This window comes from Lissotriton vulgaris, unplaced genomic scaffold, assembly GCF_964263255.1.
Source record: "Lissotriton vulgaris unplaced genomic scaffold, aLisVul1.2 SCAFFOLD_3572, whole genome shotgun sequence".
Taxonomy (NCBI): Eukaryota; Metazoa; Chordata; class Amphibia; order Caudata; family Salamandridae; genus Lissotriton; species Lissotriton vulgaris.
In genome coordinates, this window is record NW_028253604.1 from 29,748 (window position 1) to 54,543 (window position 24,796).

Consider the following 24,796-nt stretch of genomic DNA (forward strand, 5'->3'; position numbering starts at 1 on the left):
AAGGTCTCCTTTCCATGGAGCACTCTATCCATCTCATCACTAAAACCACTGCCCTCTCCGTTAAGGCCCATGTCTCCATCTCACCACGAATGCTCCTCAGAGGCGTGATAAAAACGGTGCCCACTCCCCTCCCGGAACACGACGAGGAGCCGCCGAGTCTCCCATGTCTCCAAATATATTCAGTGGCCTTGGGCAGGAAGCCCCGCATTCCATGAAGCGTAGCAGGGGCCTGCCTGACGCCCCAGTCTTCCTTTCTCTATTAATGCCCGTCTCCCTCTTACAGTGCCCCCGTCGCCTTCTCTCTCCGCTGACGTCCTGTCTTCCTTCTACCATTAACTCTCCCGTCTCCCTCCTACTGTTAACACCTTTCCCACTCACTAGTCACGCACTGCCTGCTTCTCGCTCCCCATAACTGCCCTGATGCCTCTCTCTCACCACCACTAATGGCCCTGCTGCTTCTCTCTCACCATTAATCGCCATGCTACTTCTCTCTCACCATTAATCGCCCTGCTGCTTCTCTCTCACCATTAATCGCCCTGATGCTTCTCTCTCACCATTAACGCCCCTGTTGCCTGAAAGCGTCATTATTACCTGGAAGAACCTGCGGCGTGAGTGGATTCAAGAGATTCTGAGTTCAGCAAGAGCTTCGGCTCTTAAGAGTCATAGCCCTTTCCCACCCTCTGAATAGTAGTAAATGCCATACGACACTCTGCACATTTGTATATACTATAGCAATATGCACATATAGTCTTTTCAATCCATTCCAAATTAATATCATAAAGTTATAGGCTGACCTGACAATTCGCATCCCAGTAGCTCCATCCTTAAAGTGCAATGTCTTCTGCACACCTGTGGAAACAGCCGTACGTACTGCGCTTCTACTGGAGGTGTGAACGAATTTACGTAGGGAGTGTTGTTGTCCACATTTCCACGGAACACATATAATGAGAGCACAGACAATCACTTTATGTTGCCCTAAATTTTCATTTAAAGAGTTGCAGCATGTCTCAATCTTCACTGATGGCTAAATATCCTGCCTGTGTGTATTTTCCTCCCTGCCCTGGCTGCACCCCTCTGACCCACACCTGCCCCCTGCTTACACCCCCTGCCCTGGCTGTACACCTCTGACTGCAGCACAGCTCTCCCCTCTACCCTGTCCCCCTAATTGCCCTCCCTGCCCTGGCTGCACCCCTGTGACCCACACCTGCCCCCTGCTTACACCCCCTGCCCTGGCTCTACACCTCTGACTGCAGCACAGCTCTCCCCTCTACCCTGTCCCCCTAATTGCCCTCCCTGCCCTGGCTGCACCCCTGTGACCTACACCTGCCCCCTGCTTACACCCCCTGCCCTGGCTGTACACCTCTGACTGCAGCACAGCTCTCCCCTCTACCCCGCCCCCTGCTTGCACCCCTGTCCTGCTGCACCCCTCGGACTGAAGCACAGCTCTCCCCTCCACCCAGTCCCCCTAATTGCCCTCCTGCCCTGGCGGCACCCCTGTGACCCACACCTGCCCCCTGCTTACACCCCCTGCCCTGGCTGTACACCTCTGACTGCAGCACAGCTCTCCCATCTACCCCGCCCCCTGCTTGCACCCCTGTCCTGCTGCACCCCTCGGACTGAAGCACAGCTCTCCCCTCCACCCCGTCCCCCTAATTGCCCTCCTGCCCTGGCGGCACCCCTGTGACCCACACCTGCCCCCTGCTTACACCCCCTGCCCTGGCTGTACACCTCTGACTGCAGCACAGCTCTCCCCTCTACCCCGCCCCCTGCTTGCACCCCTGTCCTGCTGCACCCCTCGGACTGAAGCACAGCTCTCCCCTCCACCCCGTCCCCCTAATTGCCCTCCTGCCCTGGCGGCACCCCTGTGACCCACACCTGCCCCCTGCTTACACCCCCTGCCCTGGCTGTACTCCTCTGACTGCAGCACAGCTCTCCCCTCTACCCTGTCCCCTGCTTGCACCCCTGTCCTGCTGCACCCCTCGGACTGAAGCACAGCTCTCCCCTCCACCCCGTCCCCCTAATTGCCCTCCTGCCCTGGCTGCACCCCTGTGACCCACACCTGCCCCCTGCTTACACCCCCTGCCCTGGCTGTACACCTCTGACTGCAGCACAGCTCTCCCCTCTACCCCGCCCCCCCTGCTTGCCCCCTGTGCTGGTGTACTCTTCGGACTATAGCACACCTCTCCCCTCCGACCCCCCTGCTTACACCCCATGTCCTGGCTGTACCCCTCGGTCTGCAGTACAGCCCTCCCCACACCCCACCCCCACTGCTTGCCCTCCCTGCCCTGGCTGCACCCTTCAGACTGCAGTATAGTCCACCCCCCTGCTTGGCCCGCCTGCTTGCCCCCCTTTCCTGGCTGCACCCCTTATTATTTTGTGTAATTGGGTTAATGTCCTCTTGGTTTAACATAGTCAATTGACGTAATTTCAGACATTATTGTGCTCCTCTCAGTGTAAGCTACGGAGGTCGGTCATCTTTCGTGTAGCGATTATTATCCAAATTTTCTGGCAGAAGCATTGAAGACCTGTTTAGTATCCTCATAAAATGACTTCCTGCCTCTCGCGAAATTGGATAATACTTCCATGAAGAATAGATGGTGTTCATAGGTCTGCACAGCTCATCTGCACAGCTCAAAGCTGAAGGAAAATGGAAGGGTATTCCTACAGGGGCTTCTTTCGGTCCTACAGGAGCAAGTAGCAGAATAGACTGTGCTTTGTGTTTCAGTTTGCTGCACTTTACAACAAAGTTTTAAACAACGACGCCTCATGGCACCTAAACATGCTTTTTAACCAGCTCCAGTCACAGAGCTACTTGAATAAATAAAGGAAGGACGGATGTGCTAAGGAAAACAAGTGATTAGTGAATAGTGCTTATTATTTATACATTGTGCAGCACAGATATAACAATTATCACCAATAGAGGTTTTATGTAATTCAATTCAGCTTGTCAATGGTAACCTATAACTCGCAGTTATGGCAATGTCTGAGTATACGGGTCTTTACGATAACAATAGCCATCATTTATTATGTACATCGAGAGAGAGAAGCAAAGCTAGTGATGGGCCCAGAGAGGGAGGACAGAGCAGAATAAGGTTTCTGATTTATATTCACCTCACTTTCCCGTAGAAACCCCTTTCAGAGCTGTATTAATACTCTGTCATTCCTCTGGAAAGTTGACTTTTCAGAGCTAATATGAACACCGGACACCCGAGAATCCCAATAATGCCCCGTGGCATTTTTGATTTCTTGGCTAATGAAAAAAAATGACTTTTGAAATGGAAAGTTATATATTACGCAACCGGGCTTCAACTGCGCAGGTGGAGCCCCTTTCACGGATTTCATTATTTTCAGTTCTTTGGCACACATCATTGACTAAGATAGATTTTCAACATTCCCCTGGAACTCGGATGATGAGAATGTAAACGCTCAGAAGAATAAAGTCCCCCCCGGAAATAATTACTTTTCATATTCTCCTCTACGTTCCACTCTCAAGCAATTAACCGGACCCTGGTGGCTAATTCCGTTCTGCAAAGGGGTCGGGGAATGCAACTACATAGATAGACATACATTATTTACAACACTTGCCGAAGTTTTCTTACCGCCGTCCGCCGACATCCTGTTCCTCCTCGCAGCGTGTGCGTCAACAGTGTGTGCGCCACCCCCCGCACGGCATCCAATGATGGCTGCTGCATGCTGGTGGGCCAGCCAATCCTGGTGCTGGGAGGGCACTGGCAGCAGGCGAACAAGTACCCCCCTGGGTCCCGCTGGGGAACTTAGTGCGCATGCTTGAGACAGTAACCAACAATCCCAAGCATGCGCACAGTGCACTACGGTCTGCCTGAGTGTCACTCAAGCTGCAGGCCACCCCCCCCCCCCCCCACCCCCCGCTTGCACAATTCCCGGCGGTGGGCTGAGGGCGGAGGCTGATTTTTGCAATGTATTTCATAAAAAATGTATAGATAGAATTGCGGCCGGCGGCCGCGATGCGGGTCCATTGTGGCTGGTGGGGCTACGCCCCTACGCCCCAATGGACGCACCGCTGCTGCTGTGAGGGGGTCATTACGTGAAAGTAAGGGGCCAGATGTTACTGGCCCAGGCTGCTGTTCTGTCAAAGCATTCTTTGTATTCTCAATAGAGGGCAGCTGTAATTCTAGTATCTTGGTTGTTTTCCAGGCAACTGCAGCAAATGAGACACTCTCTTAACTTTGGTGGCCCATGTGCAGAGTCCAGCTCTGTATCAGTAGAGTAATCAAGCCCACTGGCATTCTGTAAGTCAAAGAATAAGGCATCATCAGTATAATGGTGTGGGCAGTCTTCCCTTTCACAACCATTATCATCTTTATCAATTTCTTGGGGTGCACCCTTCCCTGAAACAGGATCAGAGTAAGAGCCAAACAAGAATTGCGCTTCTGTTGATATCTGCAATGTGGTAGAGGCACAGGATTGGAGTCGGTGCATGGGTTGTGCTTTTGTAATCTTACAGTGGAATATAGATAGAGCTCAAGTAGACGGTTCAGGATTTGACATGGGTGTCCGCATTGTCTCATTCTGGGGCCATGGTGGGAGTCTGTACCAGAGTTGGTACGGGCCTGCTAACAAGTCCCAAGGTGACAGAAGGCACTTGCTTCGGACCTGCCAGCAGTGACCCAATCAGATGTCCCCACGGTCCCTTGGGCCCAAAAGCACGCCAGAGGGAGCAGGACACTCACTGCATATTTACAGCAGAATCCGGTTTGAAAGCCTCGATTTGCTGCAGGGTTGTCAACAGCCAGGGATACCCGGGGTGCAACTGAGTGATCAGATATGACACCTCATTGGATTGCGGCTTATATTTTGACATCCTCATACCTTTCTTTGCAGTCGGAGTGCCTAGATAGAGTCAAGTCCTGCTTTGGCATTTTATGATTTTGTTTAGACTCAGACTTTGACTTACTGAAGAACTTCGAACTGAAAGTAAAATGGGTATGTGACCGGCCCTATAACCTGGAATGAGAACAGGTGTGGGACTGGGAGCAGAAGTGGAATCTAACCGCAGGTCAGAACAACTTATGTTCTGCGAAATACAACTTTGCCTCTTGGTCTTAGATCACCTGTAGGTGCATGAGGGCACACTAATCACATGCCTTAGTGTCGTATCCCAGGCCATGACACCAAACACTCACCTCATGTAGGTTGGTGGGCGGAATCTGCTTTCACAACACTGCTTGAAGCCTGTCATTCTCGGTGGTAATATTATTCCCTGGGAAATTGTGAAAAGGGTTGTAAGTTGTTCAAAAAACCAACACATTCTGTTGCAGAGCTCCTGATCTGTTTAAGAAACAGGAGTGAAAACGCAGAAACTGAAAGAGCACATGGGTGCCCTTCTATAGGAGTCTCTGCTCCTCCAGTACAGCAAGTATGGCGCACAGTTAACTGCTACATAAATTTCTAGACCCAATCTGGCCCATGGGGACTATATTACCTGTTAGAATCGGGGGTCTATGGTTGGCACAGGTATGCATTTGTGACAAACAGGGACCCTCTCCTCTAGTCAGGGTAAGGGAACTACTCCTTTAGAAATAACCCTTGCTCACCCTCTAGGTAGTGTGGCCCGAGCAGACAAGGCTAATCTTCAGGGCGATAGTGAGTTAAGCATTTATGAGCACATACAGGAAACCCACTGACCCACCACAGACGCGCACCAGTCGTAGGATTGTATCAAAAATACGTAGACTTTATGTAAAAATACTTCATATGCAGAATTATCACAAGACCATATAACGTGTAGCGATTGAAGGCCACCAGATTTAAATAGGCGATTGTTCTTAAGTGCTCTTGGTTAGCAAGGTACGATGACAGGGAAAACAAACGTTGTGGACTCTGGATCCGATGTGAACTCGGGATAGAGTTCAAGTGTACCTTGCGATGAGTGTCCGAGGCGTTTCAGGTGCGGCTACTGTTGAGGGTGGACCCGGGACGAGGCCAACGGTTCTCCAAAGGATCTATCCGGCTCAGAGCCCCCTCGAGGTGTGAAGCGGGGGAGCGGGACGGTGTGGAGGGTTGTGGCGATCCGGGGTCTGATGCAGCTCATGGGACGAGTCACCGTTCAGGCCTGCGGGGCGTACTACTTCTTAGCCCACCAGGTCGTACCTGTGGATCTGTGTGGGGCGTCGCGTTCTCGGGCAGACGGGTGCAGCACCGGGCCTTCGGTACCACAGTACGGAAGGCCTTTCTTGAGGTGAGGCACGGCCTTGGTATGCAGGAGGGCAAAGCGAGACAGTCGGGTACGTTACGACGTACGGACCGTCCGAGGCTATCAGACGCGCTCCGTGCAGATTCCGTCGGGAGAAGATGAGAGGCGCACAGCGTGCTCCGTAACAGGTGAGGTGACAGGAGAGCGGGCGGCCCGGCTCTGCAGCGGAGAGCGACTCAAGCTTGAGCAGGGTTCTCTGCGGTGGGGCGACCAGGCTCCGAGCTGTCACAACCTTGGAGGCAAAATGCACCCAAGTCAAAACTCCGGTGAGGGAATAAGAACTAAAGGCCCAATAGCAAACGGGCACAGGCAGGATAGAACCCAATGGTCCTGAGGTTCCATTCAGGGGGCAAGCTCGTGATCAAGCCCTTGGAGATAGTTTCAGGCACAAGTCTTCAAAGTCCTCTTGGTCTTTTCCTCTCGGTCCTCAGCAAGGCACCACTGCAGGTTTCTTTTCCTTAGCTTCTCTTGGTCCTTCTAGTCAGGCAGTTTAATCGTGGTCAAAACTGGATCTCATTTCTTAGGAGCAGGGCTCCTACCTTTATACTCGGTTTCTTTTGTCTTGGCAGGCCAGGGGGGCTGAGCCTGGTTCAACCCGGTTTTGGAGTACTCTGTTGACAGGAAGTCTTCTTTCAGGGTGCAGGGCAGGGACATCAGAGGAGGTGGAGCCAGTATTGTGGTGGTGGAGCACAACCCTATTCAGAGTCAAGGACTACTCCGCCCACCCATCCTGGTGTAAGCACCCTATTGACGACCTGGTAACCCCGACTGTGCCCGGGAATTCCCCAGCCCTGTCACTCACACAAACCCAGACAACAGATATACATACTGGCAGAGGCGGGCTGAAATAGTCAGGCAAGCAAATGCTAACTTTCTAAAAGTAGCATTTGCAAACGCAGGACATTAAAATAAACCTTGCTAAAGGAAGTATTTTATTATTCTGAGTTCAGGCATACCAAACTCGACATGCCACTGTTTTCTGAGCCGGCCGGGACTATAGCGTGTAATAGTTCCAGCAGCTCACCTTGGCCTAAGAGAACAGGCAGCCCTTCAATAGTGAACGAAAAAGGGCAGTAATTCACTACTAGGACATGCCACACACATCAGGGCTTGTCCTACCTTACGCTTACAATGCACCCGGCCCGTAGGCCTACCATAGGGGTGATTGATATGAAGGTTATGGAAGGTTTAGGGACTGGCAAGTGTGTGCACTTGCGCAGTCAGCGTGACAGTACCAGACCGTACGCAGGGTCTGCGATGGCGAACCAGAGACATCTTTTACGTGGCCGCTTCGGTGGGTGGCACAAGCCCCGGCACTCCTTGTGCACGTTACTGGGGACCGACAGTAAACCAAATAAGCCAATCATGGAAATCAATTACAGATACACTTTATATTGGGAGCACTTGCACTGCGGCACGGATTGGCTGTAGCGCAGTGCCCTGAGCATCAAACACCAGCAAAAACATGAGGCACATCAGCAAAAAGTGGAAGGGAGACTCACGCCAAGGTGCCAGGTCTAACACGTGTCCCCTCCAGCTGAAACGCGAGGAGAACTACCCTTCCCCAGGGAGTTCCTCATCACTAAGGCGGAAAAACCTGGACAGACCGTCAGCATTGGCGTGGTCTATGCCAGGGCGGTGTTCCACCATGAAGTCCATACCCTGTAGGGAGATGGACCACCTCAACAGTTTCGGGTTCTCACCCCTCATCTGCATCAACCATCTGAGGGGCCTGTGGTCTGTCTTAACTCGGAAGTGAGACCCAAACAAGTAGGGTCTTAGCTTCTTCAATGCCCAGACCACAGGGAAAGCTTCTCTCAATCGCACTCCACCTTCATTCCCGTGGAAGTAACCTCCGACTGATGAAGGCTACAGGTTGGTCCGAGCCCTCCTCAGTCATCTGTGAAAGAACAACCCCTACCCCATGCTCTGAAACGTCTGTCTGGACTAGGAACTCTTTGGAGAAATCAGGAGCCAGGAGCACGAGCGCCGTGCACATGGCCGCTTTTAGGGTGTCAAATGCTTCCTGACAGGCGTCAGTCCAGATCACTTTCCGGGGCTGTTTCTTCAAAGTCAGCTCTATCAAGGGGGAAACGATGCTGCCATACCCCTTGACAAACCTCCTGTAGTACCCGGTGAGTCCGAGGAAGGCCCTCACCTCCGTTTGGGTTTTGGGGGTTCCCAATTCAGAATGGTCTCAATCTTGGGCTGAAGGGACGCCACCAGGCCGCTCCCAATTTGGTGTCCCAAGTACATCACGGAACCCTGCCTGATCTGACATTTGCTTGCCTTGATCGTGAGGCCTGCCTTGCGCAGTGCCATCAACACTTCCCATAGGTGTCGTAAGTGTTCTTCCCATGTACCGCTGAAAACTGCGATGTCGTCCAGGTAGGCGGCACTGAACGAGTCCAGTCCAACCAACACCTGGTTGACCAACCTCTGGAAGGTGGCAGGGGCGTTCTTCATTCCAAATGGCATAACCTGGAACTGGTAATACCAGTCTGGGGTTGAGAACGCTGACCTCTCTTTGGCCCCGTCAGTTAAGGCGATCTCCCAGTACTCAGACTTTAAGTCAAACGTGCTGAGATACTGGGCAGCCCCCAACCGATCGATGAGCTCATCAGCTCTGCGGATGGGGTGCGCGTCTGTCTTCGTGACCGAATTGAGTCCTCGATAGTGCACACAGAACTGGAGTTCGGGTGTGGCACCCGGCGCTGCAGCCTTTGGGACCAAGACCACTGGGCTGGCCCAAGGACTGCTGGAGGACTCAATCATCCCGAGAGCAAACATCTACGAGACTTCCTCCTTGATGCAGGCTCTTACCCTGTCAGTCACGCGGTAAGCCTTGTGCTTCACCGGCAAACTGTCTCCCGTGTACACATCATGGACGCACCAATCTGTGATACCGGGAACCAGGGAGAACAAGTCCGGGAACTGCCCCAGCAGCTGGAGGCAGTCACTCTGTTGCTCAGGGAGGGTGAGAGGTTGACTCCGTCCACTGACCCATCAGGCTCGGAGGCTACCAAGAGGTTCGGAAGAGGTTCGGTCTCCTCCTCCATTCTGTCATCGGTTGCCAAGAGCATGCCCACTTCGGACCTCTCCAAGTGGGGCTTAAGGCGGTTAACATGTAGGACCCTTAAAGGGTTCCTGGGAGTTTGCAAGTTTACCAGGTATGTGACAGGACTCTTGCGCTCCACAACCTCAAATGGACCTGTCCACTTATCCTGAAGTGCACAAGCCTCCACTGGGGCCAAGACCCACACCTTTTGTCAAGGTTGAAGCTCTACCAGAGTGGCATTCTGGTCGTTCCACCGCTTCATCTCTTCCTGGCTGGCTTCCAGATTTGCCTCAGCAAGTTGCCTGAATCGCCAGGGTCTGGTTTTGGAAGGCCAGCATGTAACTGTATAAATTCAGGGGAGGTTTCCTGGGAGATTGCTCCCAGCCTACCCTAACGAGACTCAGAGGTTCTCGGATCGGGTGACTGTACAAAAGTTCGAAGGGACTGAACCCGAGCGACTTCTGTGGCACCTCTCGGTAGGCAAAGAGCAGGCATGGTAAGAGGACGTCCCACTTACGCCTTATTGGTCCTTCTAGGCCCATGATCATGCCTTTTAGGGTTCGGTTGAATCTCTCAACCAACCAGTTTCCTTGGGGGTGGTAAGGGGTGGTGAACTTGTAGGTTACACCACACTCTTGCCAAAGGGATTTCATATATTTCGATATGAAATTGGTGCCCCTGTCAGACACCACCTCTAGAGGGAATCCCACTCGGGAGAAAATTCCCATCAGTGCTTGTCCCACCACGGGGGCCGTCACTGTCCTCAGAGGGATGGCTTCCGGGTACCGGGTGGCATGGTCCACCAAGACCAGGATGAACCTGTTGCCCATGGCTGTCTTGGGGTCCAGAGGCCCCACAATGTCAATTTCCACTCGCTGGAAGGTGGTACTGACGACGGGGAATGGCTAGAGGGGAGCCTTGTTCTTCCCTCCACACTTACCACTTGCCTTGCAAGTTTGGCAGGTCCTACAGTGAGCATCTGAGCTCCTGTGCATTTGGGGGCAATAGAAGTGGGTGACAAGCCTGTCATTGGTCTTGTCCATCCCCAAATGTCCTGCTAACGGCACATCATGAGCCAGCCCCAGTAGGAAAGCTCTGAACTTCTGGGGTACCACCAGCACACGGGCTGACCCAGGTTCAGCAGCCTTAGGCTCTGAATACAGGAGATCGTTCTCCCAGTAGACTAAGTGTTTTCTGGACTGAACACCATTTGCCTGGTCTGCAGCCTGCTGCCGCATACCCACGAGAGAAGGGCACTTGCTCTGCTCCTTGCAGAATTCCTCCCAGGAGGGACCTCCTTCTTGCTGCCAATGGGTCAGCTCAGGCAGGTCTCCCAGTTCGGCAATCTGTTCCCCGGTAGGCTCCAGGGCATCCCCCTCGAGGTCTGCCTCCTCCTTGGCCGTGGGAACAGCGGGGGCCGACTGTCTGCGCCCCCTGCGTCTTCTCTCTAAGGCCGGTTCCTGGGCCTCTCCCTCAGGCTCCAGGACTTCTTCAACACCCCTACTGGCTGCCATGGACCGGGTAGTCACGCATGCCCAGTCGGGTAGACCCACCATCTGCAGATGGGTTGTTTTCTCCACCTTTCCCCAAGGGACGCTCTCCAAATCGTTGCCTAGCAGAATCTACAGGCATGTAGGTCCTCACAGCGACTTGCAGAGTACCAGAGACCCCCCCCCCCACTCAAAGGGAACCTGAGCCATCATCGGACACTGGCTCTCAGAATTGTCAGCATTGACAACCCTACAGTAGGCGTGCGGTACCACCTTCTCCTGAGACACCAAGTGCTGCCGGGCGGCAGTCACACTGGCTCTTGTGTCCTGAAGAGCCTCCGCCTTCTTACCATTGATGGTCACTACCTGCCCATATTTTTTAGTGTTACTGGGGAGGTAGTTCTCGGGGACCATCTCACTGTCTCCTAGCGAGACTAGGGTCATCTGCACAGGATCCCCACCCCCTGGGACGGTTACTTCCTCCCCTAAATTAACGCTAGCTATTTGCCGGGGTGTAGCACCAGTGGGTGCGGGTTTTCCAAATAAGCGACACTTAGGATCAGTGGCAATGTAACCCTGGTCGCAGCACCTAAAACAGGTGATGGGCCCTCTTTGAACAGGTTTACCTGTCGGGGGCCCCGTTCTGCTTCGGGGTGGAGGAGGCTGAGAACCGTTCCCTTGGGGATTACTTTGGGGGCCTCTTTGGAACCCTGTTTTCCCCTGTCCCCCCCACTCTTCTGCTGGGGACCCTGCCCACCTTTGGCTGAGTCTCCCACTGGACCCCTGTGGACCCTAGTGCTGAGCCAGCGGTCCACTTCCTCAGCAAGCTTCCTCGGGTTGGACAGCTTGCTATCGATCAGGTGCTGGCGCAGCTCAGGAAAACAATTAGCGGACAAGTGCTCCCATGCTACTAAATCAAGAAGGCCTTGAAAATCATCCACTTTGCTACCCTTCACCCAACCATCCAGCGCTCTGCAGAAAAAGATCACATACGTACCCCCAGGAATCTTAGTACAACCCCATAACCTCTGTCGGTACATCTCCATGGTTAACCCAAACCTGGTCATTAAGGCATCTTTCATGTGTGGCTAGGAATTACATACCTCGGAAGGGAAATCTAGTAGGGTGACCAGCCCCTCAGTCAGGAACCGCCCCCACAACCCAGCTCCCCAATCCTTCGCACGGATCCGGTGGGAGGACATGGCTACCTCGTATGCCCAAAACCACTGCCCTAAATCATCCCCCTTAAAGTACTCCTTCACCACATCTATCGGTACGTAGACCCTTGACTCTACCTGCACTGGAGTTGTGCTGCCACCAGGAGCTGTTTCCAAGCTTTTTGATTCCAGCTCCAATTCTTTGAGTCGTATCTCATGCTCTAGCTGGAGTTTCTTCTCCTCCATTGCCATCTGTCCGGTTAATCTTGCCATCTCAACTTCATGCGCTCTGGTCGCGGCTCTGTCCGCCAGCTCCTCTGGTAACAGGACTCTGTGCACCTCGACAAGGCTATCTGCTGGATCCACCACCAGCTGATTCTCTGGCTCTCTCGATTCTTTCCAGGCTCTCAGTGCCTTGATGATTTGGGTTTTGTTTTTACACCCGGTTTGGGCGACCCTGAACTTTAGGCAGAAATTTTTCAGCTGCTCTACTTTGTAATTTTCAAGCCCTTCCCAGTCAACGATCTAGTCCAGAGATGATAGAGGGTGTTCTCACGGGGAGTGAACCAGGCATGGTTTGACGATACGAGATCTCTCGATAGACAATAAATCTGTGGCTCCGTTATAGGTCTGCTCTCACTACGTGGTGATCAGTAATTTACTGTACATAAATCATAAATGCAAATTTGAAATCCTCACCGCTGCCACCAATATAAGAATCGGGGGTCTCTGGTTGGCACAGGTATGCACTTGTGGCAAACAGGGACCCTCTCCTCTAGTCAGGTAAAGAGAACTACTCCTTTAGAAATAACCCTTGCTCAACCTCTAGGTAGTGTGGCGCGAGCAGACAAGGCTAATCTTCAGGGCGATAGTGAATTAAGCATTTATGAGCACATAAAGGGAAACCCACTGACCCACCAGACGGACACCAGTCATAGGATTGTATCAAAGATACGTAGACTTTATGTAAAAATACTTCATATGCAGAATTATCACAAGACCATATAACATGTAGCGATTGAAAGCCACCAGATTTAAATAGGCGATTGTTCTTCAGTGTCCTTGGTTAGCAAGGTACGATGACAGGGAAAACAAACGTTGCGGACCCTGGATCCGATGCGAACTCGGGATAGAGTTCAAATGTACCTTGCGATGAGTGTCCAAGGCGTTTCAGGCGCGGCTACTGATGAGGGCGGACCCAGGACGAGGCCAACCGTTACCCAAAGGATCTATCTGGCTCGGAGCCCCCTCGAGGTGCGAGGCTGGGGAGCGGGACGGTGTGGAGGGTTGTGGCGATACGGGGTCTGATGCAGCTCACGGGGCAAGGCGCCGTTCAGGCCTGCTGGGCGTACCACTTCTTAGCACACCAGGTCGTACCTGTGGATCTGTGTGGGGTGTCGCATTTTCGGGCAGACGGGTGCAGCACCGGGCCTTCGGTAACAGTACGGAAGGCCTTCCTTGAGGTGCGGCACGGCCTTGGTATGCAGGAGGGCAAAGCGAGACAGTCTGGTACGTTACGACGCACGGACCGTCCGAGGCTATCAGATGCGCTCCGCGCAGATTCCGGCAAGAGAAGAGGAGGTGCACAACGTGCTCTGTAACAGGTGAGGTGACAGGAGAGCGGGCGGCCCGGCTCTGCAGCTGAAAGAGACTCAAGCTTGAGCGGGCCTCTCTGCGGCAGGGCAACCAGGCTCCGAGCTGTCACGACCTTGGGAGGGCGAAGGCACCAGAGTCACAACTCCGGCGAGGGAATAAGAACTAAAGGCTCAACAGCAAACGGGCACAGGCAGGATAGAACCCAATGGTCCTGGGGTTCCGTTCAGGGGGCAAGCTCGTGATCGAGCCCTTGGAGAAAGTTTCAGGCACAAGTCTTTAAAGTCCTCTCTGGTCTTTTCCTCTCCGTCCTCATCAAGGCACCACTGCAGGTTTCTTTTCCTCAGCTTCTCTTGGTCCTTCTAGTCAGGCAGAGTTTAGTTTTGGTCAAAACTGGATCTCATTTCTTAGGAGCAGGGCTCCTACCTTTATACTCTGTTTCTTTTGTCGTGGTAGGCCAGGGGGCCTGAGCCTGGTTCAACCCGGTTTTGGAGTACTCTGTTGACAGGAAGTCTTCTTTCAGGGTGCAGGGCAGGGACATCAGACGCTCCGCAGGAGGTGGAGCCAGTATTGTGGTGGTGGAGCACAACCCTATTCAGAGTCAAAGACTACTCCGCCCACCCATCCTGGTGTAAGCACCCTATTCACCACCTGGTAACCCAGACTGTGCCCGGGAATTCCCCAGCCCTGTCACTCACACAAACCCAGACAACAGATACACATCCTGGCAGAGGCGGGCTGAAATAGTCGGGCGAGCAAATGCTAACTTTCTAAAAGTAGCATTTGCAAACACAGGATATTAAAATAAACCTTGCTAAAGGAAGTATTTTATTATTCTGCCGGGACTATAGCGTGTAATAGTTCCAGCAGCTCACCTTGGCCTAAGAGAACAGGCAGCCCTTCAATAGTGAAGAACGAAAAAGGGCAGTAATTCACTACTAGGACATGCCACACACATCAGGGCTTGTCCTACCTTACGCTTACAATGAACCCGGCCCGTAGGCCTACCATTGGGGTGACTGATATGAAGGTTAGGGAAGGTTTAGGGACTGGCAAGTGTGTACACTTGCGCAGTCAGCGTGACAGTACCAGACCGCACGCAGGGTCTGCAATGGCGGACCAGAGACATCTTTTACGAGGCCGCTTCGGTGGGTGGCACAACCAGCGCTGCAGGCCCACTAGCAGCATTTGTATCTACAAGCCCCGGCACTCCTTGTGCACGTCACTGGGGACCGACAGTAAACCAAATAAGCCAATCATGGAAATCAATTACGGATACTCTTTATATTGGGAGCACTTGCATTGCGGCACGGATTGGCCGTAGCGCAGTGCCCTGAGCATCAAACACCAGCAAAAACATGAGGCACATCAGCAAAAAGTGGAAGGGAGACTCACGCCAAGGTGCTAGGTCTAACATTCCTTAAATTCCAAGTTGAGGAATCTGCAGTTAGAATTATCCATCAGAAAAATATTTTTAGAAAATCCACTTATTGGCGTATCCAATGTTTGCTTGAAGATGACATAACTAGTGCAAGATCAAGAATTAGCTGTGAATTTGTGTTCTATGGAAGTGGCAGAAAAGTTCCTTCCCTGTGGTTTTAAATAATGTTTGACACTCAAGATGACATTCCTTCCACTACCAATGAGGCTACAGATGCAAAAAATCACTCAGACAGTAGATGAACCAAAACGTAGCTAGCTACTGAGTCACTTGAATTAAAAGAAATATCTAAACACTTTTGAACATGATAACGGCTTTACATTTTTCATTTTCTTTAGCTTCACATTAAGGTTCCTGCCATTTTGGTGTTGCCTGGTCGCCAACGTTTTTGGTTTTAGCTTGTTTTGTTAATCTTACAACAGACACTATTTTAATTATTTTTAAGCTTTTAAATTGTACCCTTTTATTTTAAGCTCCTCTTTTTTCCCCAGTAGTTGTCTTCTTTGGAGAAGTCCACAGACTCATTCATTGGTTGGTGCCAGTCTAGCTTTTGTTTGGCCAACCTTGCTCTCTTTTTTTTCCTTCCATTTCACAGACCACAGCTGCCTCGGTGATGAGCACCGTCCACTCCTCTCCTTAGACTAAATTAAGGGAATCGGTTGTGCAAATGTGCCACCGGGAAGCCTGTCTGCGATCATCTGCGCACCGTTTGAGCACAGGTAGTGCTTAATTTGAGCCTGTGGTTTCCGGTGCTTATTTGCCAGCACCAGGGCTTATGACAGTCTACCACATGGTGTCCTTGTCCGCCTAATTTAGGAATGAGTGCAACAACAGCCGTTTAATAAATTAATTTTTCAGTTACAATGACTTTTACCTGCCTCCTAAGCCATTCTTATAGCTTTGGGGCCTAGAATAATATGAATTGTCACATTTGTATGAGTGGGAGTTAGTTGTGTTGACACCGTTATTGGCAGCGCTAATCTGTAGTATTCTTCTGCCGAGGGTCCTGGCACTAACTTGTTTTTGCAAATTAAGCAAACAGGATGCTCACCATCATGAAGTAAACCACAACTCTATAAAAAATACAATTTCCTTCTTAGCCTCCGTTCTTTTTCATCACTAATGCATTGATTTATTGTGCTAACATTGGTTCCTGCTCACCTTCAGCAGGGACTGACCCACAGCCCTATTTCTTCCTAACTCTGAAGAATACATGCCCAGTCACGTCAAAGTAAGCATCGTTGAGCACAACCAAATAAATAGCCTTGTGTGCTCCCACATCCAAATACCTACATCCCTCCACTCCCCTCTGAAATCAATGTTGCTCTCTTACACATGCTTCTCACTCTCTCTCACCCATTATGTGCAGTCTTTTTAATTTTGCACTTTCGAACTGGAAAAGTATTATTTAATTTTCAGATCAAAGTGGGGCCTGCTATCTTGGATAAGTAAATTTTTAAAAATCCAAAGCATTACGCTGGTGTGCACATGCCGTATTGCATGTGTGCCAGCAGAATGAGGCAACCACCACCAGTGTTCAAGTGCTCGAGCATTTTTTCTACTTGTTTTGTTGATGCTGCACAGCATCGGGGAAAAAGCATATTTTACTTGACACCCGATTAACACACAGCATTGCCAGAAGGCCCTGGCAATGTCACTATGTCTCAAGGGCAAGACCTATTGGCTTTGCAATTGCTTGTATCATTATGACAGTAGATGCTCTAACAGGAAAACAAGGCCCAAAGCAAAACAATAAAGACCTCTGCCATTCCAGCCTCTTTTGAGATGGCCCTGTTTAAAAACATGGAGACTTCAACTTACAAACAAACACTAAATAAAATGAGACCAAGTAACTCCATATAGTGGCCAAAAACGTCAAACTATCATGTGGATGTTTGGCTCCCCGTCAACAAGAGGTTAACCTTCAAGCTCCTCACCCACACACACACACAAGGCACTACACAACACCGGACCTACGTACCTCAACAGACGACTCAGCTTCTACACCCCTACCCGCCAGCTCCGCCACCCTTGCCACAGTCCCCCACATCCAAAAAGCGACCTCCGGTGGCAGATCATTCTCCCACCTCAGCGCTAAGAAATGGAACACCCTCCCCATCCACCTACAGCAGACCCAAGACCTGCTGACCTTCAGAAAACTCCTCAAGACCTGGCTTTTCGAGCAGTAGCAGCATTCCCCACCCCCCAGCACCTTGAGACCCTCACGGGTAAGTAGTGAACTTTACAAATGATATGATCGATTGATGTGTATATCAGTTTAACTATGCATAGCAAGCTCACAATACATGAAACAGAAGGCCCAGGAGCTGGTCTTCAACTGAAGCCCATTTCAATAACAAACACCCTACATTAAGATAAAGGACAATATAATATTTAAAGTGCTACGAATGTGGTCCTGTCAGCCCAGTGTGAGAGAAAGAGACAACTAAGGATACCACATTCTCCTTTTCTAGGGCAGAAATAATAATGCAAACCATAACCAAAATAAGAAATCAAAAAATAATACAGGTATGTGTAGAAAACGTATAGCAACAACATCTATAGAATTACCAGCACTGCAAAATAAAAAAAGTAGTACAATCAGTTGAACTCAACAATCTTTTGACCAAGTGACTTCTACAAATTTCCATACGTTTCAAATTGATGAACCTCCTTTCCATGGTACTGAACTACTGACTAACGTTTCTTTCAATGAATCTACAGTTACAACAACTTTTTCGCCTGCTGATTGAATTTAACATATGTGGCTTCACGTAACATGTTCCACACAGTCGGCCTATCTGGTACACAGAATTGCCCCCAACTTCTACAACGTGCACTGGGTGCCTGAACTTTAAAGCCCCTTTTCTAAGCAACAAAGAATACTCAATCAAAAACACAATCCTCTACTCAAGCTACTGATAGGACTTTTTATTTTTTATTTTCGAAATTCTTGTACACGATTCAAGTGTTTGTTGCCAAAGCACTTTTACTTGCTCCTAGAAGTATCATCATACTTTTGGTCTAGCACCATCACCATTTAAAATATACTCAGGACTTTAAAACGAACGTTCCCAGTCACTGAATGCAGAGGGGTCTCTAATGGCATTTACATAATTGACACCATATTGTCGTGCTCTGTGAATACACTACCACACTTTATCAAACATCTCAACTTTATCATTGGCTTGAGGGTCGTACAAGAGTGTGCACAAATGTTTGATATCACAATCATTTAGAAAACTCATAACAAATTAGATTATTGACCACCATTATCGGTCAGAATTTTCCTTGGAGTATCTTCTCTTACAAAAATGTCTCCAAAAATACTGAGGATATTCATTGTCATAGGTTTAGACACACTCTTGACCTCTACTTATGAAGAAAGACGATCAATTTCCACTATAAAATATCTCATGTTATTGGATAACACTGGAAAGAGGCTTAGAAAATCCACATCCACTGTCTGCCAAGCTTTACCATTACTCAGGTTGTGCTACAAATGTGAACCTAAGGAAGTATTTATAGAACGTATTACACTGTACACAAATATACACCAACGCCTCAACTTCTAAATCTACTCCATGCCACCAAACATTATTTCTTACAATATGCTTAGTGGCACTCGTGTCCTGCACAGGCTGCTTCGAGAATTCTTCATCTTCACTCAGAAGGAGAAATCAACTTATCTTCTCTCACGAATAAACCAGGTTTTAAATAAATGTAATGAGAAACTCTGGAATATGGTTGAAGATCATGCCTCAACTCCTTTTCTTTTGGCTGCCCTAAAAAAACCAAATTCAACACATCCTTTAAAGTCGGATCATATTTCATCCTGATGATCTAATCACTCGTCACCACAAATGGTTTTATCTTTGACAATTGCAATAATACATTATGCCGTATCATTCTCAACAAGAACCTGCTGTGTCAAAAATTACAGGTGGATGTGATAAGAAATCTGCTTTTACGTTCTTACTACCTGCAATGTACTGTACCTTAGCATTAAACTCTACAAGCTTAGTAGATAGTCCTGCTAATCTGCAGATGGATCTCTTAATTTTAATTGCTACATAAAGTATACTAGTGGTTTATGGTCTGGTTTCAAGCAAAACACTCTTCTCATAAATAAGACTTAAGTTTCTCCACACCCATGCATTTCTTTCTCTATAACAGATTAGCACGCTTCTACTTCCTTCAACCTTTGCTTCTTAAAGTTCATTTCCAGATAACTTATGTGATTTGGAGTCTGGGTCTTCAAAGTTTTGTGCTCTAGAATTCACGCCTGGATGTTAGCCAGTGATATGTGCATCAAAAGGTTAATCCTGGGCTTCCAGCACTCCTCTTTAAGATTCCCTTATCAGCCCCCTCTCCTACCTGAGATGTGTCCAGGCCCCTCATCTTCTGATCTCTCACTGACTCAAAGATCACCCTTTAAAGTGTACAGGAGGAGTCTCTCCCTTCTCCAGTGCGTTCCACCCAGCTCACAGGAATGCAGTAATACACCACTCTTTCTTGTGTGCGAATGTGTGTGTGTGTTTGTGTGTGTGTGTGTGTGTGTGTGTGTGTGAAGAGGGGGGAGGAGGGTGTATTCCTCTACTTCTCATGGCTTCACCAGACAGGCCTCAGTTTCCCAAAATGGAACCCAGGGCCCTCCATGTAATGTACTCTTGCAGGCACACTAGCAATCAGGCTACATACACAACACACACACTGTCCACTAGAGCAACTCCATGTACAGTGCCACCTAACTGCCACATGCTTTTAGCACACACACTCACTCTGAGTGCATTGCTCAATGCTGTATCCTTTCTGTATAGTGCCCTGGTGTGCTACATGCAAACACACCCATTGGTAGTACACCTATTCCCCAATAACACATCACAACACTTCACCCTTCATGTATTTTACTTTTTGCAAGCACACATACACCCAGTGCATGCTGCCATTGCGCATTCACTGCACAGCACTACATCTCTCCTGTAATGTATTCCTCCCTGGTAAACATACATCCAGCACACGCACTCACCATACATGCAATGCATAGCTCTATTCCTGTACGGTACCCTTCCCAAGCACACATGATTCCAGCACGGTCACCACTATTGCACTGAGCAGCACTCTACATCTAACTTATGCAGGCCAAGGAGGAATCAAGCACATAGCAGCGGAACTTTAAAAAGGTGAGAGAGCCGGTAATCCACACTCCAGTTAAACAGATTGAAAAGGGCCTGGTCACTCATACTGATCACTACACGGTATGCTTCTGTCACCACACTCCTGCTGGCAAAGCCTCCCATCACAATGAGATTAGTGCTTTGGGTGCCCCTTCTTGTTTGATGAGAACCGACTATGAGACAGTTTTATTCCATGTCGCACACGCCTAATCCATGCTTGCCTATGACAACAAAAATCAGTATTAGAGATCCAGACAACAATAAAGTTGGGCACTCCGGGCAGGAGAACACATTTATTTAAATGCAGAGGGCTTTTCCATCCAACAGTGATCACAAACATTTTGACCCTCTATACCTAAAATAACAGAATAATACATTTATTTTTCTATCAGGTTCGCTTTTTTGATGAGCAATCGCCTCGAGGTAAGCATTAAAAGAAGAAATACAGCAGCACCAGTTGGCCCTTAAAAGAAGGGCACAGGAGGAGTACCCTTCTTGCTTAATGACCAGTAGAAAAAAAACACAAACGGGAAAAATGTATGTAATGAAAGTGAGGAACAAAACACGATATAGGAAGAATATTACACTGGCGAGAATATATACACCCACAAAGTACTCAATGTAACTGCTGGCATGAGATAAATAACATTATTAAATGTTCACGTTGCTAATGTCATTCACAAGTAACAGTATTCTTCTAATGTGTACGCATCGCTGAAAACATGCACAAAGTATCATAGGACGTTAGTTCTAGTGTTTCACTGCGGTCATTAAATTAAAATCCACTTCAAGGTAACGTTGTACAGATTGGCGCTAAAGGTACCAATCGCGTAAAGAGATAAATTCCCAAACCATCCAGCTGATGGCACTGTTGTACTTTGAGAAAGCTTGAGACCAGAAGATTAAACAAACGTCCTGTTCCATGCCTATAGAGATGTGTGGATGCGAAGAAGACTGTACACTAGTAAGAGTAACCAGTTTTATTTGAAATCATTATAGTTCGCGTGTAGCAGGAGTTCCGGAGAATCCACAGTGCAAGAGGCTGAACCGAAGCAGTTACACGACACGTCTTTGTCAGGGAGTGAGCAGGGATAAAATTGATGGCGGTCACGCAGAGGCCATTAAAACTTCTAAAACCTCAAAAGAGACAAGCCGCCAATTTTTGAAGCTCTCTGTAATCCACCGTGGCAAAACAAAAATAAAAGTTCAAAACCAGCAGCAATTCTGGGCTGTTAAAAACAATTACTGTAAACAAAATTACTAAAATAAGTTGGTTAAAACCACACGACTGAAAAACCGCAAAACAGAAAAACATTAAAAAAAACAGTCCTCAGCTCTTGTTCTGTATTTTGCCAGCAATTTTCGCAAGTCGACTCTAAAAGATGAAAAAAGACCAAAAAGAATGATTAAAAAAGATTACAAGGCAATTTAAAAAGAAAACTGTGCATCCCATAATATTTTTAACTTTTTTGTTGCATTATAGACTCGTTCAGATTCATATTTAAATAAGAGTTCTGTATAGTGTCAAACATGTTCTCCACGACCACTAAGTTCTACTTATGTAGGGTAGCATGTAGTTCATTTATACTTTTACAACTGCCAGCAGCTCAACTCTGAAAAGATGGGTGGTGGACTTGTGAACAAACAAATAATTAGAACAATGAACACGCATGTTACCAAGTAGGGACATTTCAGTTCACGGGCATTCAATTTTTTTCTCAGAACAAAAGCAAAGCAGTGGTCAAATACACATGCAATGATATACTGTGACAGTATCACATTCTACGGAAAACTTATCTCATGTTGCCCGACTTCATTAAGAGCAAAGCATTCATTGGTGTGATTGACTTACTAGAAGCAGAGGTCGTTACTTTCATTTATGTTCTTTCTAGTGGATACTGTAACAGCAGAGTCCACACTTTTTGAATTCACTCAGGCATTAGACAGGCAACGGAAACGTGTCAGAAATAGTTTACTCGTGCTATAATTGGTGCCACTGGACTCCATGCAAGCCCCATCCCGCCTCCGGAAGGTACAGCACAGAGCTGTATATAGGCACATTCTGTGTCCTGACGTCAACCATGCATTCCACTTCCATAGAAGTACAGCGTCAGTTACAGATTGAGGACCATGACAGTGTGAAGACTAACGTGAAACCTTATTTACAACTAAAAGTCCATTCTACAGCATGGAGAGGAGGGATAGTGGTGATAAATCTGTGGCTAGAGAAAGTATCCATAAGAAATAGCAATACTAAAAGTTAACTTGTCCTGAAGGATACATCTAATTGAAGATTCCTATCCTTTCGAATAGTGACAGAGCATTAACTCGCGCAGGATCAAGCGTTCAAAATGGATTTCCCTGCAGAGCTGAGAGTCTATTATATAGTGCCTGGTGAAGGAGTGGATGGATGCTCAAATAGCAGTCTGGCACAAAGTCTAGCATTGAAACATCCCTCTAGCAAAATTTAAATCAAATACATTTGTAAAGCAGACATTCATCAGTAAGAGAAAAAGATTATTTGACCAGTAGGAAAGATTGAATACAAAGGGTTTTACGACCTTTTAGGATTGAACTATACAGTGTTGGCTATGAAGGGCAAAGAGTAATGAATCCAGGTTTTGGCTGTGGCCACAGAGAAAGCTCTATCACCATATCTGGCAATACAGACTTTGGGAACCTGTAAAAGAAATTGTTGGTTTCATCTAAGTTTTCTTGATTACTTGAACAAGAATCACTTTTTTTCACAATCAGGCCAGGTAAGTGCAGGTAAATTGTTTTGTGCACTATGGTCATGGCTTTGAAGATGACACTTATGTAGATTGGGAGCCAAAGCAAGGCTCTTTGGGCACTTGCGACTGAATCTGATTTTTTTTTAAACCAGAGATAAAATGCACAATTGCGTTCTGGACCAACTGTTATCGCACTGTTAATATCTCAAGGGCAGTCAAGGAAATAGAAATACCGTAGTAGAGTTGATTAGATGTCTACTAAGATTCTGAGGTGGGGCTGTAAAAAGTAAATATCTGCTGTACAGTTTTCAAATGATAATAGCATGGTTTCGAGATTGGTGAGGGAAAGAGAAAAACTTACACCAACAAAGATCAAGCACTTTCAAATTCGGGAAAGTGAGTAATGGATTCATTTTGAAATATTTTCATTCACCAATTGACAATTAAGCTGTTGGCCAAAGAAGCCGTCAAAGACAGATCTGCACATTGGTTGGGAGACACACCAAATATAAACTGGGTATCTCCTGTGGACATATTAAAAGTAATAATATTAGGCTATGGAATGGGAAGGACTTTATGAAATGTGGGGGTGATCTGTTCTTGAAGTGATAGGAAATATTTTAAGCGGTTTCAGCTTGTCCAAACAGGGTGGGCGTCTGATGGTTTCAGCTTCAAAATCTGCTATAATTCTGGCAATTTTATTAACGCAAAGCAGCAGCGTTTTTTATTTTGTTGTTTTTTTATTTTTATTTTTTTTACAAAGCAGCAGCGTTGTTCATTTAAGTTAGGTGAATTTGGCAGGTCCAATGAACATATTGGAGGTTCCTGGAACTCCTTAATGATTTTGATTAACTTAGGTTTTAGGCATTAGTCAGTCTGTTTGAGAAGCCTCTTTTTGACTCTGATTTTCTAAATATGCTCTTTTTGGAAGGTACGGCATTGAATGTTGATCTGTTGATCATGGGACCTACACCAAGAGTCTCTCTTCCATGAAGATGCAGTTTGCACTTTTTGGTATACCACAGATTCCTTTTTTAACACTGGATTTTTTTTCGTATGCTTAAAACGAGCAGGTCATCCAGTGTTTGGTTAGCTGACGTATTTAGACTGTTAAATTAAGCACCAAGTGCCATAGTTGAAGCCTCTGTGTTACAATTATCAAGTTTGTATGTATTGCCTAGCAGTATAGGTGGAACAGCCTTTTCGATTACAAACTCTGTCTTCGTTACTAGAGAAGAATGACCTGAACAGCAGAATGATATTGAAACTTTGTCCAAATTATTGGAATGGTTTCTTTAATATTTTGTTCCATATTAAAAAAAACGATATCGAGCAAATGTCTGGATGAATGGACGAGGGAAGCAGTCAGTTTCAATCCAAAATTGTCTAGAGCGTCTTTAAATTTCTGTGAGGGGACAGTAGACATCTCCAACTAGAGATTACGACTCCCAATTGCAGCTTTGACAGAAAGATTTTAACAACACGTCCTGCATGTCCAAGGACATCATCCGATCCCAATGATCTAGGGTGGACAGGACCGGAGTTCAGAGTCAGCATCTTCTATTTGCCCTTCCAAAGAAAGTGGTTCAAGAACGGAAAGTGCAAAATTGGCCTGAGCCAACTGTCTTTCTCGGACACCAGCAGCAGCAGCTCCATTTTCCCACCTATATCTCACGGAATCTCCCCATTGCCCCTTTGTCCTACAGTGACTGGACCTCTCTTGCAAGGATGGAGTCATTTTCTGCCAAAGTTTAAGCAAAAGGAAAGGAACCTTGTACAAGGTAATTGCATACCGTGTGGGCAGGCAAAAACGTACCCTGACACCTACTGGCCACAGAGAACTCCCAAAAGAAGAAGAATCAGAGTGCCTTGGTGGCAGAGGAAGGCTGATCCTCCTAGTGGCCCCAAACTCTGCC

The 24,796-nt window shown here is 48.0% G+C and overlaps 1 protein-coding gene across 1 annotated transcript in view; it reads right to left on the reverse strand.

Annotated features, from left to right (window-relative positions):
- Window positions 1-20,427: 20,427 nt before the first annotated feature.
- CDCA8 (cell division cycle associated 8) overlaps window positions 20,428-24,796 on the reverse strand; it is a 168,066-nt gene continuing 163,697 nt past the window's right edge. The window contains exon 10 of the mRNA XM_086951436.1: window positions 20,428-21,523. Within this exon, the coding sequence (XP_086807562.1) occupies window positions 21,479-21,523 (45 nt within the window). The 3' untranslated portion in view covers window positions 20,428-21,478. The remainder of the gene's footprint in view (window positions 21,524-24,796) is intronic.